The sequence below is a fragment of the Cyprinodon tularosa genome, unplaced genomic scaffold (assembly GCF_016077235.1).
Source record: "Cyprinodon tularosa strain WSP-4 unplaced genomic scaffold, ASM1607723v1 ctg12, whole genome shotgun sequence".
In the NCBI taxonomy this organism is placed as follows: Eukaryota; Metazoa; Chordata; class Actinopteri; order Cyprinodontiformes; family Cyprinodontidae; genus Cyprinodon; species Cyprinodon tularosa.
The window spans coordinates 477,957-499,121 of record NW_024038003.1 but is presented as its reverse complement, the minus strand read 5'-3'; the positions used below and the strand labels follow the sequence as shown (position 1 = coordinate 499,121).

Genomic DNA, 21,165 nt, shown 5'->3' with positions numbered 1-21,165 from the left:
TTTTACAGGTGAAAGGTACAGTATAAAAATAAAGCTTACTAAGTTACTTACTTGTGTAATTTTTTTATATATTTTGTCTTATGTCTTGATAAATAACACAACTGCATTGGAGTTAGAAAAATATAGAAATAGAAGGGTTAACTGACCTTTATTATTCCTTTTAATGTTAGCAGGTTTATTTACATATTTTCCTCATTCATTTGGCTTAATGTTTTTCTTTGCCTCTGCTATTTCTCTTCTGTGCATGACTTACTGTCTTTTATTTTGATGCCCAGGTTCATCATGGAGAGGGAGATGCAAGAGAAAAATGTGCAATTTTAGGAGGAACTGGGCCTATTAGGAATTTTAAATGAAAACTGCATTTTTATTTTTGGTGTATTTATGTTTTGTCTAAAAAAATATATAATTTACAGATATTAGATATTAGCATGTTAACTGATAACGTGGACACTTCTGGTTAACCAGATCTAAATTCATGCACCCCGCCCCCCCAACAAGCTTTAAAATAATAATCTGTTTGAAAATGATTTAGAAGAAATCCTTCATACAGATGAAGATGCTTGAAAACAGTTTCATGTCTCCCACAGAAAAAGGTTAGAGTACTTTCAGTTGACATTTAAACCCCTGAATGTTTATGTTTTTTGGTGTATTTGCTCCTCAACCTATTTCCTCAATGAGTTTGTTTTGTAAATAAAATGTGGAGTACAGTATCTCATGTTCTTGGTCGATATAAAGTATCAAATAGGCTCTCATTGAAACAACAGAGGTAATCGTTTGACGGCCACTGACCAGGAGAGGGCGCTGTGGTAATAGCGTACAGGTGATGCAGCCTTAAAATCATTTAAACAGCTTGAAATTTAAAATGTAGCAACTGACTTAATCTCATTTACTTAAAAAATAAAAATAAAAGAAACTTAATCTCATTAACTATAGAAAAAAAAATTTGCTTAATCTCACTAATTTGCTCCAGAGGCGTAGCCAGAACATTTTGATAAGGGTGGCCAGGCAATAACCAATGTACACTGAAGGGTGGCCAAAAGTGGATAGGCGCCAGAACATCATGATCAATCTACACTGTTCCAACATGAAAATTAACGAGCACAACGTCTATGTTAGCTAAATAAAGACTAACTATACTTTCCTACAGCCTTTCCTAACAAATAGACCCATTAATTTTAACATCTGTGCTTTTGTAGAATAAAGGTATACTGGAAACAATTGTTCCAAGTTTGAGTTCTGGGGCGAACATCTTTTCCATTGTCATTACTTACCTACTTTTATCAATAATCAATCTGCATTAAATTTATATTTACAGGTATCTACATAAATTTATTATTTGATACCTTTTTATTAAAATAGTTATTTATGATTTCTATGATGACTCAGGATGACTTGCAGAGACAGATCATTTTCTCTTTACTTCATATAACACAAAATCTAGTTCTGAAAAGAGCATGAATTCTGTACTTATCATTTTAAATGTTATTATATTGATGTGCATAATTAACAACAGTGTTTTTGTTGTTGAGTAATTGTTAATGTATGCAAAAATTTAAATGTTTTGAATATTCCACTTGAGAATATTACTCTTGCCACCGTCTGCATTAGAAGGGAAAAAATGGTAGGGGTGGCTACAGGGGTGGCCAATGATTGGCTAAGGGGGGCCAGGGGTGGCCATCAGGGGACAACACAGGGGACAACAGGGGCCAGTGTCCCTGGAGAATTGGTTTTGGCTCTTTTTATAGCCTCTGCAGAGGAGCTATATCAATACCTAATCAGTTTCTTATAATAAAATATGCTGGCACAGAAATGTAAGTGATTAATCCCTTACTCCTTTTATACAGTACTTTCATTGTTTTATTTTAAGGGCTCAAAACAAAAACAAAACAATCAGGTTTAAATGTGTCTCTTAATAATGTTTTCATTAGGAGCCAAACAATCTGTGTAAAGGAGAAGTATGATATATATATGATTGTCTTTTGAAAGCCATTTTTCTGCTGCGTTTTCTATTGGGAAGGGGGGGTCCTCTTACCCCCTCTTCCTCAGACACGCGCACATTATCATCTTCACGCGCCCCCTCCCCTCCTGAGCGCTGTGCTGTGCGGCGCTGCTGCAGTAGCATGCTCTCCTCTGGCCACACACAGCAATGATAGACTCTGCTTGAAGGTAGCGGCTCTGCGGCATGGATGTCCGCTGACTGGAGGAGCAGCCTTTATGGATTGGAGCTCAACGTCGCCGGAGCAAATCTGGAGAAATTCAGAGAGGTGAGGCGGAATGTGTGCGCGGAAAAAAGAGCTCCGGATTCCTATAGATTTTTTTTTTTAATATTACATTTCTAACTGAACGAGATTGATAAAATACCATTTGGAGCTCATATGCGCGCAACTGAATGATTTATTTCTTATCAGCCATGTTTGATTCCGCTCCTCATCTCCATTCCGTTTTCTGCTGACAGTGTGAGGCTGTATCTATCAAAGGATGCTCCATAGAAGGTGTCGCTTTATACATGGATAGCCATATTCTCATTAACGGTCCTCGGTTAGTGAATAAAAGAAAATCATAAAGTTAACGGTGCCTGCATTTGAGTTTTACGCAGCACAATTTGACCTAGTTTAGCCTACTGTAGCCTACTGTACATAGATCAGGATGTGAAAGGAAAACTAGGCCAGTTTTCCTTTTGGTCGCAGATGATTGGATCATATTTCTTCCAAATGATCATCCATGTACTGATAGAAAAAAAAAATCATCATAAGGATGATTTAAATCAGTAAACACTGTGTGTAGTGAGAGTTCATCCTGTTTGTGTGATGTAATTAGTAATTTGCATCATAGCTCCCTCACACAAGCACACCAACAGGACTTTTCTACAGATATGTTAATTAATAAAACAGTTGTGCACTGACCTGCCCACCACAGTTATGCTACATTTAGACCCCTTTGAGTTTTAAATCTTTGGCTCGCAGCAGCTGTCTTTACATTTTATGACCCAGCAGCAGCAGCAGCTGCCAGAGGAATTTACCATGCATTGACCATGCAGTGACCAGCCCTGTCTGTAGCAAAGCCTTAAGAAATTTCAGGGCACAAGTGCCCTTCTGCTTTATGTTGGGGTGTGCCTTTGTCTGAACAGTGATCCTGTTTTGTTTAACTTTACTTTACTTTTTACTTTGCTGTGCACAAATTGCCTTGCTAAAGACATAATATACATGAAGCTTTCCAAGATCATTAGAAAAAAGCATAGCAGGTTATTTGGGTTGGTGCATGTTTTGAATTATATTTGCTTTTTGTTTTTGCAAATAAGATTTAACAAAAACATTTAACTCACTGGCTCAAAAGCACAAATACTATAAGGGCTGGAGAAAACAAATAATGTGCATCGCTTTGCACATGGTGATGGTGGGCAGTATGATGTTGGGAGTCGGGACACTGGGCAGGAACCAAATGGTTTGTAAAAGTGAATGCAATGTGGGTTGTGTTAAATACAAGAGCAGTCCTTTAACCCCAGACTTTAAGCAGCAAATACAGGTTTAGATTAAAGTGCATTTATATTTTAGAACGGTCCAGTCAAAGTACAGACCAACATCTGTGGTATTCACAGTATTTTTAGACCCAATCTGCTTTAGCCTTGGGGTTTTTTTTTTTTTTTTGTTAAGAATGAGCAAAACATATCTGTCGATATGTAAACATGAGGGAGACATTTCTAAAAGTATTGACTCAGATAAGCAGAGTGTAAATGCATACCACATTTTCCCGATTGTCACTAAGCACTTTCCAAGCTTTGCCTTGCAAAAGGGATTAACTCTCTTTCCACTTTTTCAAACAGGTCTCATTTGTAAATAAGATCTTGGATTTCAACGAGACATCCTGTCTTCTATTAGATTAGATAAACACATAGATTAAACATTCAACACTTTCCATTCTTTCTAATTGACTGTAGTTATGATAAGATGTTAGATTGGAGCTAAACTTCAAGTTTTGGTTGCTTAGCAGTAGGTATTTATGATTATTTGAACTCTGACCCCCAGTTAGGGTCTGATAGCTGCCCTGCTGAGACTCCCTGATGAGCTCTTCATCCTTTTAGAGTTGCAAATGAGATCTTGCTGTTTCAGTGAAATGGTAAAGGTTTCGTTTTAATTAAACAGGTGGCCTTCCTGGATAAAGAAGTCGCCTGTTGTTAATTAATTTGTTATGCTCTTATTTTGAAAGCATAATGTGTTCTGAGGTTTGTAGGTATTTGTTTCTAGATGCTTGAATGAAATTTCTGTGTGTTACTTCTTATTTATACGGTGTTTCTCTGACAGTCCTGTGGAGGGGGATTCATCATTAAAGAACACACGTCACATGACAGGTAACTTTTGCTTCTATTAGCCTTTTGTAAAATGAGAAACGTTTCAAACATCACATTCTTGTTTTAATATTTTTGTGATTTTTTTTTTCAAATGTGCTTTGCTTTTATTTAGATTTGTGTCATGATGAAGCTGACAACTCTCCTCCTCTTCAGCCTCACACTCTCAAGCAGTTTGAGCAGGTGAGACCTTCTAACTTCTGCAGAAATGTGAATATGCTCTGCTGTGCCAGAATGACAAACAGCATCAGTTAAAATGTGTCAACATATGAAGAATAATGAGGCCAAATTAGTGTAAAATTTTGATAATTGACCAAATTAATGTCGAGAAGAGACTGTAATGAGAAACAAAGTGCCTTAACCTCCAAATGTTGAATAGAAAGCATCTAGAACCCAATTTTAATCATCTTCTTGATTTTTGTTAAAGTTATTAGTTTAAGCTTGAACTTTACAATAAGTCCCAAAGGACCAAGATATTAGATTAACAATATGAGATTTTATTTTTAGCTCTATAGATATTAAAGATTGTATCTTAACCTTCGTTATGCTCTGAATCTTTGATTTTTAGCTTTTACAGGATATGAGGAATTTCCACATAACATTTAGTCACTGTGGGTGCATAGTAAATATTAAGTATTATACATTTAGCCAGTCAAGAATTTAACTAAATGTTTAAAATCATAAACAAGAATTCTTATTTTCTTCATCTAACTGCTGTTTGAATGTAGTTTTATAGTTTATAGTTGTTGAGTCATTTTTCCTCTTCTAGTTTTTTAATGCTGTCTTTGTGTTTTCTTTTTCATTCTTACTATGTGATTTAATATATAGTATGTGAGATGTAAAGTGTATTTCATGTGGTTATTTAAACCAATACACCGCAATAAATTATAAATACAGTGATGTAGATTATCCAAGCCAAGAAAGTAAACAGTCAGTGCAGAGATTAGTTCCATCCATTTGCATTTTCAGCTCTGCAGCAAAGACAGGGACCAATCAACTGGTTGTGTGTACAGAATGAAGGAATCCTAAGCAGGTTTTTTTACCCTCTGGCGTGGATTGTCCGATTTTGGTCCTTATTATCCTAATATGAAGCCAATACAGCATCGGCCTTGAGTGAAAAAGCAGAGTTTTCTCTAAATGTTTCCCAACAAGGGCTGCACAGTGGTGCAGTGAGTAGTACTGCTGCCTTGCAGCAAGAAGGTTCTGGGTTCAATTCTAGGCTCGGGGTCTTTCTACATGATCTCCCTTAGCATGCATGGGTTCTCTCTGGGCACTCTGGCCTTCTGCCACATTCCAAAAACATGACTGATAGGTTGATTGGCTTCTCTAAATTCTTCTACACTGCAAAAAAACTAAATCTAGATAAGTCATTTTTCCTTAAAATAAGTGCATTTGTTCTTGGATTGAGAAGATAAAAGACACATTTTGCCAATGGAACAAGACAATTTACACTTAAAATAAGAAAACGCAAATACATTGTCTTATTTCTAGTGCATATTATCTAATTATCTTATTTTAAGAGTAAAAATACTCATTCCATTGGCAAACTATCTTATTTACCTACTCAAAATAAGGGGGAATACACTTAAATTAAGAATTTTTTTACTTATTTCTAGATCGTTTTTGCAATGTAAGCGTGTGTGTAAATGGTTGTTTGTCTCTGTGTTGCCCTGTGATAGACTTGTGACCTGTACAGGGTGTTAGCTGCCTGTCTCTCATTGACAGCTGGAAATAAGCACCAGCACCCCTTGCAACCCCAGTAGGGATCAGTGTGTTGGAAAATGGATGGGTTGCAAATAACAAGCAAGATAAAACTTTTAACAAAGCAGGAACAGAAGGCCACTAAATAAAGAGATTATTACATTATTGTTTTTTTTTTTTTTTTTACTGAAATAGTGGCTGATCTACATTTATACAAGCTCCAATTTCCTGCCCAATTTTATCAAAAATACTACAAAAATATCAAAGTGGTTTCCTTTCCAAACTAGGGTAGTGGCGGCCTAGTGATTAGGGCATAGAGCTTGGAATCCTGAGATTGTGAGTTCAAAACCCACTCCCACTGATTGCCACTGTGGCTATCTTAGGAAGATTCGTAACCCCCCATTGCTCCCTTGGTGCCCCACGATGGTAGTCCACTGCTCACCAAGGTGATGGGTTAAATGCAGAGGTAAACTTCTCCAGTGTGAGATCAATAAAGTTCAATTAAAATGAAACCTAACAGCTGTTTGTACAGTAGGTATCTGGCCCTCTAATCCCAGCATTGTTTTAGGTCACATTGTAAAGTTTCCAAGCAATGGTATGTTTACGGTTGCAACCCAATATTTTAATTAGATTTAGGTCTAAACTTGATGAGGGCATTCCCAAACCTTCATTTTTGCTCTTTTTTGGAGCATTTCAGGTACGGACTTCAGAGACCAGTCTGTAGCTGTAGTTCTCTCTGGTCACTGTGGTAATGTTTAACACACCTTTAAATAAGCCACCACAAAAACAAAGTGCAGGAAAACAGCCTACTAGTTTTCCCTTTGGAATGGGGGTTGTCTGGTTTCTTTGTTATCCTGTAATACCCAATTCTGGTATTGTCTCTGAAAGCCTGCTAGCTTCTCACAATAGCAGTGAATCACTGGGAGGTCTGAGCTTAATATGCTTCAGTAGAATGGGGGTTTAAAGCAGGAGATATCATGAGAACTACTGTGTCGTGGCCGACAGGCGTCAAAGACAGATGCAATGGGGAGAATCTGGTAATTTATCAAAATAAAACAATTTACACACTGTTTATTTATCCTTTTTGTGCAGCCCGATACCAAATGACACATGGACTAGTACAGTACCGATGGTTGTTATTTTTCTGCTCACTGTTATCATCATCATTTTGACTTTAATCCTTATGATACACTCAGTAATTTAGGCAGAGCTTATTAGAAAAAATAAATAAAAAGAAAATTTGGCGACTTTCTCTCAAATATCGAAATTAATGTGCAAATATTTTCTCCATCCACTTAGTGTGCTTTCTAAAAGTTTTTTTGTTATTTTTTTAGATTCATAGGAAAAAGCATAACAAAAAGAGAAAGACCTGCTACAGCTGCAGGTGGAGCTGCTGAGCCCTTTTAGAAAACATGTCTCCCACAGAGCTTGTCTCCCTAACTGGGCTGCAGTCCATAGATGTGTCACTTTACCACCTGACACAAACACTTCAAGGTTCCCGAACACACAGTCAAATTTAGGTTGTCTGCCATTGATCCAGAGTTTAAACACATGCGTGCGTGTTCTGGGAGATAATGTGATACTATCACATGTGAACTTTTAAAACTCAAACACTACGACATTGTTCCTAAAGTCCTGCGGGGACTCAGCTTAGCGCCTTGCCTATCTTTGTTCTGAATTATTTAGCAAAAAGACAGCAAAATGGCCAAATATACTGAGTGAGACCAAAACTAGAAATGATATAACTAATCTGTTTCCATCAATATCACACCAGCTACTTTCATTTTGATCGAAAGGTCTGCTGCTTGGTATGAGACCCAAAAATAATATATTTAGTAAAGATCACTTTTTGTTTTACTCTCCCCTGGTCGCTAGTATCTCTGAGGGACAGTTAGGGATTCGCTGCTCTGCTGGATTCAGGGCATCTCTCTATTAATAGCCCTGTTTCTCAGAGTTCCCAGTTCTACTGTTTCTTCTCCAGCTTCTTTATGCTCCCCTATCTGTCTCTGCAGCTTCTTTGCTGAGCTGCTTTGTCAGATCTGTTTCTGCTTTGGCTCAGCTGTAGGTGAAATGTTGGGGAAGGAGTTTTAGTTATGTTCCTCCTGCCTAGAATATCCACATTTTCTAAAGTGTGCAGCATCATTTGACTTTTTTTTTTCTGTCTGGCGATGTGGCAATAAGAATAATTGTCTTGATGCCAAAAAGAGCCCAACAGATTTTGCTTTCACAAGTGGAGCACTAGGGCTATTGCCATAGTGTCCCACTTGTTTTATGCATATAAATTGCTTTATTATAATTATGCAGGAAGTTTTACAGATTAAATGGACACTGCAATGTAGGTAGAACAGGAAAGGAAAATCAGAAAAAAAGGAGAAAAGATGAAAGAAAGAGGAGATAAAAGGGAGATAATGATAAGACATTGTCAGTCTGCTTCATCACCTGCAACGAGATGTAAAAAGAACAGCATAACCAACGGATATGGTACGAAACATGCAATAGTGTAACACCTAGAAACTATCACTGATGTAGTATTATTTAATCTGACATATATTCTGTGTTACCTGAAGATAAGGATATGGGCTTTCTTTATGGAAATGAATCTCTGAGTACCTGGAACCAAGCAGCTGTAGTTTTTTGTGTGAGTGCACTTGTGAATGTAAAGTTTATCCAAAGGAAAAAGGCTCAATAGTGGTTGTGGAGAGCCGAAGAACCGACCCCCACCAATGGAGGAGGAGAGACAGCCCCAAGGAAGTCCCCCAGCCACGGCAACACCGGGGCCACCGGGAGCCGCAGGGACAAGTCTGCAGGCTCCGCCGGCCGCCAGCCACCCCGAAGTGAATCCGGCCATGGGCCCCAGGGATCCGAGGCTCCAGGGTCGCCCCATTTGACTTTTTTAAACTTTTAATGCCAACTCATCAGTCGGTTCTCCACACAGACCTTGCGTTTTCTCCTTCTCCGAAAGGGAGGATCAACTACAGTCATAGGGTGTGAGTTGTAACAGAAACAAAGAGATCCCAGATAACTTGTGTCAGTCTTAGATATGGGTGAGGAGGTCGATCATCTAGAAGGATCTTTATTATTCATTTCCGATCATCTGGGTTTAAGGATTCTCAGGGTCTACTTTTGGAGTTTTTCCATGCCCAGAATCTGGAGGAGGGACTGCTACTCCGCATGGCATGCATGCATGGATGGATGGATGGATGGATGGATGGATGGATGGATGGATGGATGGATGGATGGATGGATGGATGGATGGATGGATGGATGGATGGATGGATGGATGGATGGATTGGATGTTAGATTTAAATGTTTATTTATTCTAATGGGATAGAGTATACTATGTGGCTTGAAGGGACATTCTCCCTTATATCTAGCAATAAAAGAATGAGTGATGAGACTCAGCTCAAAGTTAGATCTTATTGTGTTCTCTATGTAAAGATTAGCTGAAACACCAAGACAATCACCGAAGTTGATATCATTAAGTTATCATGTCTAATTTTTCTGTAAACTAATTACCTAAATAGGATTTTCTTCTGACTCATTTAGCTTTGACTAACATGTGAGGTTGGCCTTATATAAACAGATATATTCCTTCTTTTCCTGTGAACCCCATGTGTCCTTTCCCCTGTCCTTTTTAGCAGAGGTATGAAATTTCCCTTCTCACTGTCATGACTGCCTATAAGCCCTCTGCCTCCTCCTCTCTCCTCCCTCTTCTCCTCTTCCACTCGTCTCCCCTGGCGGTCTGGGATTCCTGGGATATCTCCTCCTGTAAAATAAGCTCCTGTCCCATCCCTGGGCAGTCCACAGCCCACCATGGAGCTGCTGCGGCTTCATCTCTGACGGCTGTGCTGCAGAGTAGCTCTCTGCACTGCAAACGCCCGTGAAGTCTCAGGAGTTTGAGAGTTTGTGTGATTGTGCTACTTTTAGTGTGTGTGTGGTTTGAAGACAGCGTCTTTATGGGCTTTTAGAGACCAGGACACCAATTTATATGCATTTGTCTTACAGGCAGTATGCCCTCATGGAGACGGAGGTAGCATGTCTGTCTGTCGCAGGACTCTAACAAAAGGACTGGCTTAGACAGCCGCTGTCCTTTAAACATGGACTCTGTATTCTGCCGTGATGCAGAGACGTCAAAGACGACTGTTTGTTTCTGATCTATAACGGACATGTTGAACAGTGTCGGTGCTCTTTGACGGTCATGTCTAACGGTTACCGTACTTTATCGCAGCACCTGAATGACTTGAAGAAGGAGAACTTCAGCCTCAAGCTCCGCATCTACTTCCTGGAGGAGAGGATTCAGCAGAAGTACGAGGAGAGCAGTGAGGATGTCTACCGTACGGTGAGCGAGGCAGTGCATGGAGGAATTTGGGATGAATCAACCTATCTAAAGAGACTTGCTGTACCTTAAAGTATACTTGGTGGCTTTAACTAAACATTAAATTCCAGAGTGTTAAATATGCAGTGTAAAAGTAAATTGACTCCTTTAGAGTTATTACAACAACAACTGGAGTAAAAGTTAATTTCACACTAATTCAGACTGGGACCAAATGCACCCAGATTGGTGTTAAATTTAACTCTTAGTGTTACTTTAACACTGCAAAATTTACTGTGTAGGTGTTGAAGCGTTGCCTCTGTTCACACAGATGTCACAATTATCTGTTTAGGTGCAGTGACCATTATCTGTTGCTCATGAATCTGCTCTGTGAAAAAGAACTTATATTTGTTTGTTCATCTCTTTTGCTCACACAATTTAAAGTACTTTAGTTCCCCCATACATCTATGTATGTTGGCATTGCAAAACAAAACAAAACCAAAAAAAAAAAAAAAAAAAAGGAACACCTAGTTTGTGGAGATGAGAAGTCTAGTTAAGGGTATGCTTTATTGGTGCAGTGGTTAGCATGCATGATCTTAGTCCTTGACGTGGCCGACTTGACAAGCTGACCAGTCCTCTCAAAGTTTTCTGCCTTGAACTGTTCACCCCAGAGCATGGACAAGATCATTCTTTATGCAACTTTCTTTTTTCTGTGTTATTGTGCAACCTACAAAACATGAAGAAATAAATCCAACCAGAGCTAATGAGAGAGAAAGCACCAGTTCCTGCTATTGACATTTAATTGGTTGCCAAATAACTACGTTATTAGCTAGAAAGATGTGGTATTATTGATCGCAGATTATTGATGAAAGCAACCCAGAGTCATCTGCAGCACAAATGCACTGTCTTTGGTTTGTCTTTTTTACCTTTTAACAGTTTAGCTGATTTATTTGACCGCTAGCACCTTGGAAACACATGAGAAAAAAAAAAAAAAACTTGATATTTCTTTTATTATAACTTGATAATATTTACCTTTATTCATAACGACAATAAGAGTGTCTAACCCTTTTATAAATGGCTTTGAAGGACAGACAGCATAAAGCTAATATAAACCTCCCTGAATTGTTGCTGAATTGTTGTTTAATTGTGTATTCAGGCTGTGGGATGAGATTTTTCTGCTAATGAAAACATTTAATACAGAAAACATTTGAAGTGAATCAGTGATAAACATCATAACTTACCATGCTGTTGGTAATAATGGTAACACTGATGCTGAATTTAAAAACAGATGCTTTAGTTTACTTTGGAGTTTGGAGTCTAAAACTACACAAAGAAATTCAGATTGCTCTTTGCCTAAAGTTGTGATGCACTGATTAGTTTTTATTGTTTTATTTCTAAAAACTACAATTTTACATGAAAACTTTTACATGAAAAATGTTAGATTTTTGTTCACCAAGGTCTAAACTGCCACAGACATTTTATTTGAGTAAATTTGTCAATATATGTTTTTCTAACAAAAATCTTGTTGATTATGCCACAAATACTTCTTATGTGAAAAATTATCGATTTCTTTTATAGAACATAATTCAAAAATGACAAAACAGAGGAGTAATAAATCAAAATACAAAACATATACTCTGTATTAATCTCTATGAAGTTTTTACCTGGAGTTGACTTTAGCTGTCCTATTTAGTCTTAATTCCTCTTAGCATAGCTTATCCAGCTAATCTCAATTAATATTAAATACAGACACAGCTGGCATGCCATTCTGCACATAGGGAGATTGTTGACTTAACATAGAAAAAACTTTTTTTTTTAAATCGGAATTAAAAAACAGAAATTGTATTTCCTAACTTAAACTTACAATATGGCTAAAACACCATATTATACATTTGTTTCCTGTATGATATGGTAAACTTTGATGTTTCATCAAAGGAGTAGAAAGAAGAAAAATCTTATATCTCCCCCTTTCATTAATTTTCAACAATTCTGCATCAGCCCTGCAAACTAAGATTTTATTTTTTTGTTTTTACTTCCAGATAAAACACACATAAAACCTGGGGCCCTTAGCCAAAGAATATTTTTAAACATGCATTAATAGCTTTATAAAATTCTGCTGATTTAAGGTTCAGTTGAACTTTGAAATATTTAAAAATTTAAATATAAAAAGTAAACAATAGCAATATCCATATTATGTTAATAAAGATAAAGAGAACCGAAGAATTGAATATTGATGTGTTATGTAGGAATATGGGCTGCTCAGTGGAATGGTAGATAGCACTGCTGCCTTGCAGCAAGAAGGTTCCAGGTTCAATTCCTAGCCCGGAGTCTTTCTGCATGTAGTTTGCATGTTCTCCCAGAGCATGTGTGGGTTCTCTCTGCGTACTCCAGCTTCATCCCACAGTCCAAAAGCATGACTGTTAGGTTAATTGGCTTCTCTGAATTCTCCTTGTGTGTGAATGATTGTTTGTCCTGTTTGTCTCTGTATTGCCCTGCGATGGACTGGTGACCTGTCCATGTTGTACCCCACCTCTCGCCTGTAGACAGCTGGAGATAGGCACCAGCACCCCTCGCAAAACCCAGCTGGGATAAGCGTGATGGAAAATGGATATGTAGGAATATATTCCAATCTATGCCTAAATTCTAATTTATTATGATATAATCTTATTGGCCATAAGGCTTCAATTAAACCCTTCTAATTTACAGCAGCTCATAGATCAGAGCTTCATTTGTATTGAATTAACCTTAAAGGTTGTTGTGCTAAGTCTCAGCTATAAAAGTTAAGTTAAAACTGTCTTTAAAGCAAAGGTTGTTTTTATAAAATTTCCATGTGGTGTTGAACGTGCTTAAAAATATGAAACCTTTATGTGTCACAGTTATATCTGAGTTTAGGTAATTACTGATTGTAACCTAATGATAGAATAAAAAAATTAATACTGTTTTGTGGTCTTTGTGAACTGGTTGCTGTGACGTCTCTGTATGTGTTCTGGTCCTTTTTTGGGTTTTGGTGTTTTACAGTAGGGTGACCCACAACAGCTGTTGTTTGGCTGCTCAGTCCACCATTTAAACTCAGATGTTTACATCTCCTTTATTGAGAATCCTTTTGGATTGCCTGTAACATTTCAATAAGAGCAAGTAAAAGACTAGATCATCCATCCAAACAATGACCTGTGCCTTCTCCTGGTTATTTTCCACTATTACATCATACCAGCAGTGATTGAGTAAACTGACCCCTGCTGAGCTCATCTGGGACTTCTGCTTTTCTTACTTTCTGTGACTTAAGTCGATGAGGAAAATCAGTTTATTTGGAGCTAAATCCCAGTTTCTTGCAGTTTTGTCTAACTTGATAGAAGTCACGTCTCTCCAACTTGGCGGTGAACCATGCTGTATATGAGGTGTGTGAGTCCTGGGTACATCTCGCTCTCATTCAGAGCTCCAGAATCTCTATTTATAGAGCAGGCTTCAGTGCGGTGATTTATTTATCACATGTATACTGATGATTGTCCACGGGCCAAACTGCTGTTAGCTCTCTGGTCTCCTTTTACCATATCAGGCCATTAATTACATTTAAAACACAGTGTGTTGTTTGAGCACATCCTCACAAGCTATATAATAAAAAAAAAAAGTATTAGAAATAAAGCTTAAGGACTTCCGGTTTGGCGATGTAGAGGAGGGAAGCAGGGTGAAGGAGCTCCCGGCCAACTTTTTTTTAAATTACTTTAGAACAGGAGTTATACACTTTTATTAAGCACCGGACCGATAGAAGCACCATCTCTGAACCTGGCGACGTTATAATGGCCAGTGATAATACTAAACAAAAACTTTCTACTTCAACCAGGCGAACGACTAGCTTAGCTAGCAAGGTAGCTTCAATGGCCGCGGCTTCCTCCGACGGCGAACCACATGGCGATGGTAAATGCGGAGATCCCGTTTCCATGTCCCAACTGGTCACGGAACTATCCAAGCAGCGGAACAACTTTAAAGAGGATGTGGCCACATTAATTCAAGAGTCAATTCGGCCTCTGCAAACTTCGGTGGACGGGCTGCGGGACGAAGTGAATTCTTTTCAAAGCCGCCTTGTAGCTGCGGAAAGCCTGGCAGGCGACAACTTTCAACGCATATTCGAAGCTGAAGCTGCTGTTAAGTCTCTTCAGTCCCAAAACGCTGCCTTGTTGGAACGCCTTGAAAACCTGGAAAATCGATCTCGCAGGCTAAATCTACGCATACTTAACATACCTGAAGGCAGTGAAGACGGACAGGATCCAACTAAGTTCATTTCCAAGTTGCTAAAGGATGCTATGGGGGACGACATATTCCCTTCTCCCCCGGAATTGGAGCGAGCACACCGCGCATCCGGACCCAAGCCCGTAGCAGGACGACCACCACGGCCCTTCATCCTTGCATTTCACCGATACCGGGAGAAGGAAGCCGCTTTGAGATGGTCCAGGCAGCATGAAGTAAAGCACCAGGGAACCACCCTGAGGATATATCCAGATCTCAGCATCGCTCTTGCAAAGAAAAGATCGGCATTCAACGGCGTCAAAGGAGTTCTTTACCAGAAGGGTGTGTCATTTCGTCTTCTTTTCCCTGCCCGTCTTAAAGTTACGTTTAAGGGAGAAAGCCACTTATTTGAAACGCCGGAGGAGGCCCAGGCGTTTTACGACCGCTGCGTTGCAAAATAAACAAACATCTGTCGGAGTGAGACGGGATACCCACGTTACAGCAGGATCTGGTAACAAATTACTGCGTTATGTGTTACACCTGCGTGTTCTGCATTGAAGGACTGGATTAAAAAAAAAAAAAAAAAGAGGAAAAAAGAGAGAAAAAAATATATATATTAATGCTGTTTTAAGTGGACGCATCGTTTTTCTCATAAGGGGCATGCTTCCATACACTTGTGAGTATGTTTGCACCATGTATGCACGTACACGAATATGCCCCCTATTATTACAATTTTATGCTGCTACTATCACTGTTTTTGTTGTTCTCTGTTCTCTGTTTTTACGTAAATTTAGTGTATTTTAGCACAAAAATCCACGTTCATAATCTAGCTGGTTATTGTACAATTGCCCTGTGGAGTTTACATTATCCACCGTTTATAGTTGCTGGTGCTGTTTTAACTTATTGTTTAAAGAGTGTAACTCCTTAATACCAAGTTTTTCGGGAACCTTCCAAAGTTAATTTGGGGATGTGTAAGGCCTATCGGAAGACCTACGAGGTGTTTATGGGACAGCAGTTGGCTTCGACAAGAGAAGCAAGGATACAACTGGGGTGGGTTCTAAAAAGGGTTGGGTTCAGGGCTGCCTTTTTCATTCATACAGGTGTTTTGTGTTGTTTTTTCTACTTTATTTTTCTTAAAAATTTGAACATGCATAGGAAGACATGCATCCGTGGGGGTGCCAGGTGGAGCTGCTGGGCCGGGACAGGTATAAAATTGGATTATTATGGCTAATGTATGTAACAACAGTGTAAGAGTGGATGCCTCAGCAGTTCGCTTTACTAGCTGGAATGTAAAGGGCATGAGAGGATTAGTGAAACGGGCCAAAATTTTTTCCCACCTTAAAAAACTTAAAACAGAAATAGCATTTCTACAGGAAACTCATTTGGTCTCTGCAGACCATATAAAACTTAAGAAGCCTTGGGTGGGACAAGTTTACCATTCACAATTTAATACTAAAGCGAGGGGAACAGCAATATTGATTCATAAAAACATACAGTTCGCTTTAAGCTCGTCCATATCAGATCCACAGGGCCGATATGTTATAGTTTCTGGTTCCCTGTATAATACTCAAGTTACACTTGCTTGCATATATGCTCCCAACTGGGATGACCCTTCTTTTATATCCAGGTTAATCTCTGCTCTACCTAACATGAATTCTCACCGTTTGATATTGGGTGGGGACATTAACTGTGTTATGGATCCGACCCTAGACCGTTCCAGCTCTAGATTGTCATCTCCATCAAAGATGGCTCAGGCCTTAGCAGCATTCATGAAGGAATCAGGTTGTATAGATCCTTGGCGCCTTTTGTTTCCAAATCGTAGGGAATTCTCCTTTTTTTCACCTGTCCACCAGTCATATTCAAGGATTGATTGCTTTTTTGTAGACAAAACTCTGCTACCCTTTGTCAAGAAAAGTGAATACTCTGCTATTGTAGTGTCTGATCATTCACCAGTAATACTGGACTTAGCCTTTCCACTTAATCAGGCTCAGCGGCCCATCTGGAGATTTGACTCAACTTTGTTAGCAGATGACAATTTTTGTGAATCGATGTCTACTGCCATAGATAATTTTTTGGTCGAAAACAAATCAGATTCTGTGTCGCCATCCATCCTGTGGGAAACATTAAAAGTGGTAATTAGAGGTGAGATAATATCTTACACGGCAACACGTAACAAAATTAGAAGATTAAGGCAGGAACAGCTTCTCAGTTCTATGCTGGAGCTGGACCGTAGACATTCAATGTCACCCTCCCCCGAGCTGTACAAAGAGAGACTTTGTTTGCAAATGCAATATAATCTCATATCAACGCAGGATGTGGAACAATCCTTGCTTAGATCTCGTGGATTTATATATGAACATGGTGAGAGGGCAGGCCGCCTCCTGGCCCACCAACTCAAGAGCCGGTCAGCGGCGCAGCTCATATCACAGATCCAAAAGACCCCTGATGAGCAAACTATTGATCCAGCTGAAATAAACCGGGTCTTTGAGAAATTTTATTCTGATCTATATACGTCACAATTCCCAGAGGACAACTCGGATATGAATAATTTCTTAAAGAGCTTGGATATCCCTGTTATTGGTCCTGATAGGAAGAGGGATTTGGATAAGCCCCTTACACTTAGTGAGGTTATCAATTCTATTTCAGCAATGCAGAGTGGCAAGGCCCCTGGACCAGATGGCTATCCAATCGAATTCTATAAAAAATTCTCATCCAAGTTAGCACCTCTTTTACTTGAAATGTTTAACTACTCATTGGAGCGGGGAACCTTGCCACAGACTCTTACAGAAGCTAACATCATACTCTTACTAAAACATGGTAAAAATCCAACAGACTGCGCTTCATACAGGCCCATATCACTTCTAAATGGTGACGTTAAAATCTTAGCTAAACTTTTGGCTATGAGACTGGACGCAGCCGTGGCTGACATAATCTCCTCAGATCAGACTGGGTTTATGAGGGGTCGTCACTCTTTCTCTAATATACGTAGGCTTATTAGTGTTGTCCATTCTCCTGAATCGGGGGAGCATCCTGAGGTTGTGGTCTCCCTCGATGCGGAGAAGGCATTTGACCGGGTTGAGTGGCCTTACCTATTTGCGGTACTAGCTAGGTTTGGGTTTGGGTCCAAATTTACAGCATGGGTACAACTGTTGTATACCTCACCCAAAGCGAGTATAATCACTAACAAAACAAGGTCTGGGCTCTTTTCTTTATCCAGGGGTACCCGGCAGGGTTGTCCCCTCAGCCCACTCCTCTTCGTTTTAGCTATTGAGCCACCCTCAATTATGCTCAAGACTTCAAAGAGTTTTAAGGGAATTTGTAGAAAACAGCTGGAACATCGGCTGTCCCTGTATGCGGACGACCTATTACTCTACATCTCGGACCCAGTATCATCTATCTCCAACATTGTGAGTTTACTAAACCGTTTTGGTAAATTCTCAGGATACAAGTTGAACTTCTCAAAGAGTGAATGTTTTCCAATTAATAATTCCGCGCTCCAAATTACAGAAACTGACCTACCCTTCCCGCTTGCTAGAGCAGGATTCAAATATCTGGGAATTAACGTGACACGTTCTTTTTCTGATCTGTTTGAAAAAAATCTCTCCCCTCTGCTTAATAATCTCAAACGCGACCTCCAGAAGTGGAGTGTCCTAAATTTATCTTTAGCGGGTAAAGTAGCATGTATTAAAATGAACGTCTTGCCAAGATTTATGTATTTCTTTCAGAGTATCCCAGTTTTTCTCCCAAAATCATTCTTCAGACTTATCGATAAACAGCTATCCTCATTCATGTGGGGTAATAAACATCCTAGAATCAGCAGGCGCTTCCTTCAGAGACATAAGGATGAGGGGGGTATGGCTCTACCTAATCTGTTGTATTATTACTGGGCGGCAAACCTACAAAAAATAGTCTGTTTACTCCATCAACCAGATGCTGACTGGTGTCAATTAGAACTGAACACGTGTAAGCCATCATCATTCCCTGCATTAGTTACCTCAAAGCTTCCTCTCTCTCCGAGGCAGCATTCGTCATGCCCAGTTGTAATCTCAACCCTAAAAATATGGTCACAATTTAGACAACACTTCAATATGAAAAACTTCTCTATCTACAGTCCCATATGTGATAACCATGTTTTTCCGCCATCCTTATCAAATCCTGTCTTTGCCCACTGGCGGAGAGCAGGCTTAAATAAATTTAGTGACCTATATATAGATGGAATTTTTGCTACCTTTGATGCTATTTCCTCTAAATTTAGCCTACAACGTTCCTCCCTATTTCGATACCTCCAGATCCGTGACTGTGTTCGTAACAATAGTCCCTGTTTTCCTAATTTACCCCCAAAGGGAGGTATAGACATAATCTTGCAAACTCCAACACAGGATAGGGGCTTAATCTCCAAAATTTATAATAGCATCTCATCACTTAATACTGTGAATCTCAATGAGATCAGAGCAGAATGGTCAGAGGAAATTGGAATACACATCTCTGATGAAACTTGGAACCAAGCATTACGTAGAGTAAATGGGTCAACATCATGCGCTCGGCTTGGACTAATTCAGTTCAAGGTCCTTCATAGGATCCATTACAATAGAGCTAGACTCTCAAGGATTTACTCTACAGTGAGTGAAACCTGTGCTCGGTGCCACATGGCTAAGGGAAATCTAACTCACATGTTCTGGACCTGTAACAAACTGTGTAACTTCTGGTCCACAATCTTTCAGATCCTATCTGAAGCTTTCGAAATAGGTATCCAACCCAGTGCTGAATTGGCAATATTTGGAACTCCAGGGGAGGGGATATCATTAACACATGATTTTAAAAATGTACTAGCTTTTTCAACTCTCCTCGCCCGAAGAAGAATATTATTAGCGTGGAAATCAGAACACCCACCCAAGGCTTCTCTGTGGTTGAAAGATCTGTCCATGTTCCTTAAGTTAGAGAAGATAAAATTTTGTCTTAGAGGTTCGACCCAAAAATTTTATAAAACTTGGGCCCCTATACTATCTTATTTTGAAAGATTGGATACCCTCCCTCGAGCCTGAAAAACGTATAGGAACCAGCTCTGTTGTAATTGCCTGTCCCCCTGGCCCGGCGGCTCCTTGTGAATCTGGCTAGCGATAGTGATTGTCAACCTGTGCAGTTTTAAATATCCATGTTCTGTCTTGATCTGTGTACCTACGCTTGCGCAGACGCCTGTTTTACATGCTGTCCATGTTTCTGTACTCTGTCTTGGTCCCCTGGGTTTTGTTATGATTGTGATTCCTCAGCTGTATAACTGTTTTTTTTTTTTATTTTTTTTTATTTATTTTTTGTTTTTTTATTATTATTATTTTATTTATTTATTTTATTTATTTATTTATTTATTTTTTTTTTTATTTAATTTATTTATTTATTTTTTTTATTTTGCTGTTTTTGTTTGCAGCCGGGTACGGATGGATGGGGAGGGGTAGGGGACAGAATAAATAGAAGGTAAAGGAAGGGACCACAGGATGGGGAGTGGGAAGGAGGGGAGAAGGGATTAAAAAAAAAAATGTCATGTTTACTTTGTCCCTGTGATCATTGTATTGTTGTTGACAGTTGTCTAAATAAAATATAAAAAAAAAAAAAAGAAATAAAGCTTAATGTAAACAAAATACGTTCTCACCTAAAAATCGAGAGCTTTCGTTTTAAAATGAAAATGCATTTCAGTTGATACGGTTTTATCTCACTATTTGATTATACCTCATTAATTTTACCATCAGCCACAGGTTAGGAATGTTTAGTTCACTTCTGCTGTGATGTCAGCCATCTTTCTCCCAGTAGTTAAAAGCAGAGCTGTTGCTGGGGGTCCTCAGATCAGAATGAGTCAAAGTAGCAGGTGCATGGTGATGAGTATTTATATTTAGAACTGTCTTCATAATAGGAAGATGTCAGTTTTTATTTTATTGACATGCAGTGTGCTCTTATCTGTGCAGCACCATTTATTATCAGAGCCTTGCTAAAACACAGCATGCATCTGGAAGAACAGCGTGAAAATTCACTGACAAAACAAACGTTTGGCGTCTAACTAGTTGCATTTATTGTATTTGAGTAGATTTTCTTCTGGTTTAATAGGTAAAGCAAATTGAAAGAATAAGTTATGTTTAAATGATAAATAGATATTACAAATAAATAAATGATAAAATAAATAAAAATTTCAAGATAGATATAAAGTTGAAACTGATTATTCCAATTAAGCCTACTTAAATATTGTCATGATGGGTTCACTAAAGGCGACCCAAGAATGCAGAACACCACTGACCGACACAAGGATGAAAGTTTAACAATTTATTTGCACACAGAATATACTGGTTCAGGTTCGGGGTCTGGATTCTGGTTCACCGGAGTCTGCGTGAGAGACAGTTCAGTTAGCGTTGCTAACAGAGGTTTGATTTCCTGAAGATTTACTGATTGTACCTTGAGGGTTCTTGAGGTTAACTTTGGGAGAGTCTCTGTTGGTACTGGAGAAGAGTTCATCAGCAGAGTCCGTTGCTGCTTCAGCGTCTCACGTCTAATTTGAACAGACCTTGGTTTTGGGTTTCCCAGCTCTAGTCCAGAGCTGCTTGGAGGT

General features: G+C 39.0%; 1 protein-coding gene across 1 annotated transcript in view; it reads left to right on the top strand.

Annotated features, from left to right (window-relative positions):
• Window positions 1–2,054: 2,054 nt before the first annotated feature.
• Window positions 2,055–21,165, top strand: part of LOC119773097 (myomegalin-like) — a 66,142-nt gene continuing 47,031 nt past the window's right edge. The window contains exons 1-4 of the mRNA XM_038269956.1: window positions 2,055–2,264; window positions 4,299–4,345; window positions 4,458–4,525; window positions 10,272–10,382. Coding sequence (XP_038125884.1) covers window positions 2,215–2,264; window positions 4,299–4,345; window positions 4,458–4,525; window positions 10,272–10,382 — 276 coding nt within the window. The 5' untranslated portion in view covers window positions 2,055–2,214. The remainder of the gene's footprint in view (window positions 2,265–4,298; window positions 4,346–4,457; window positions 4,526–10,271; window positions 10,383–21,165) is intronic.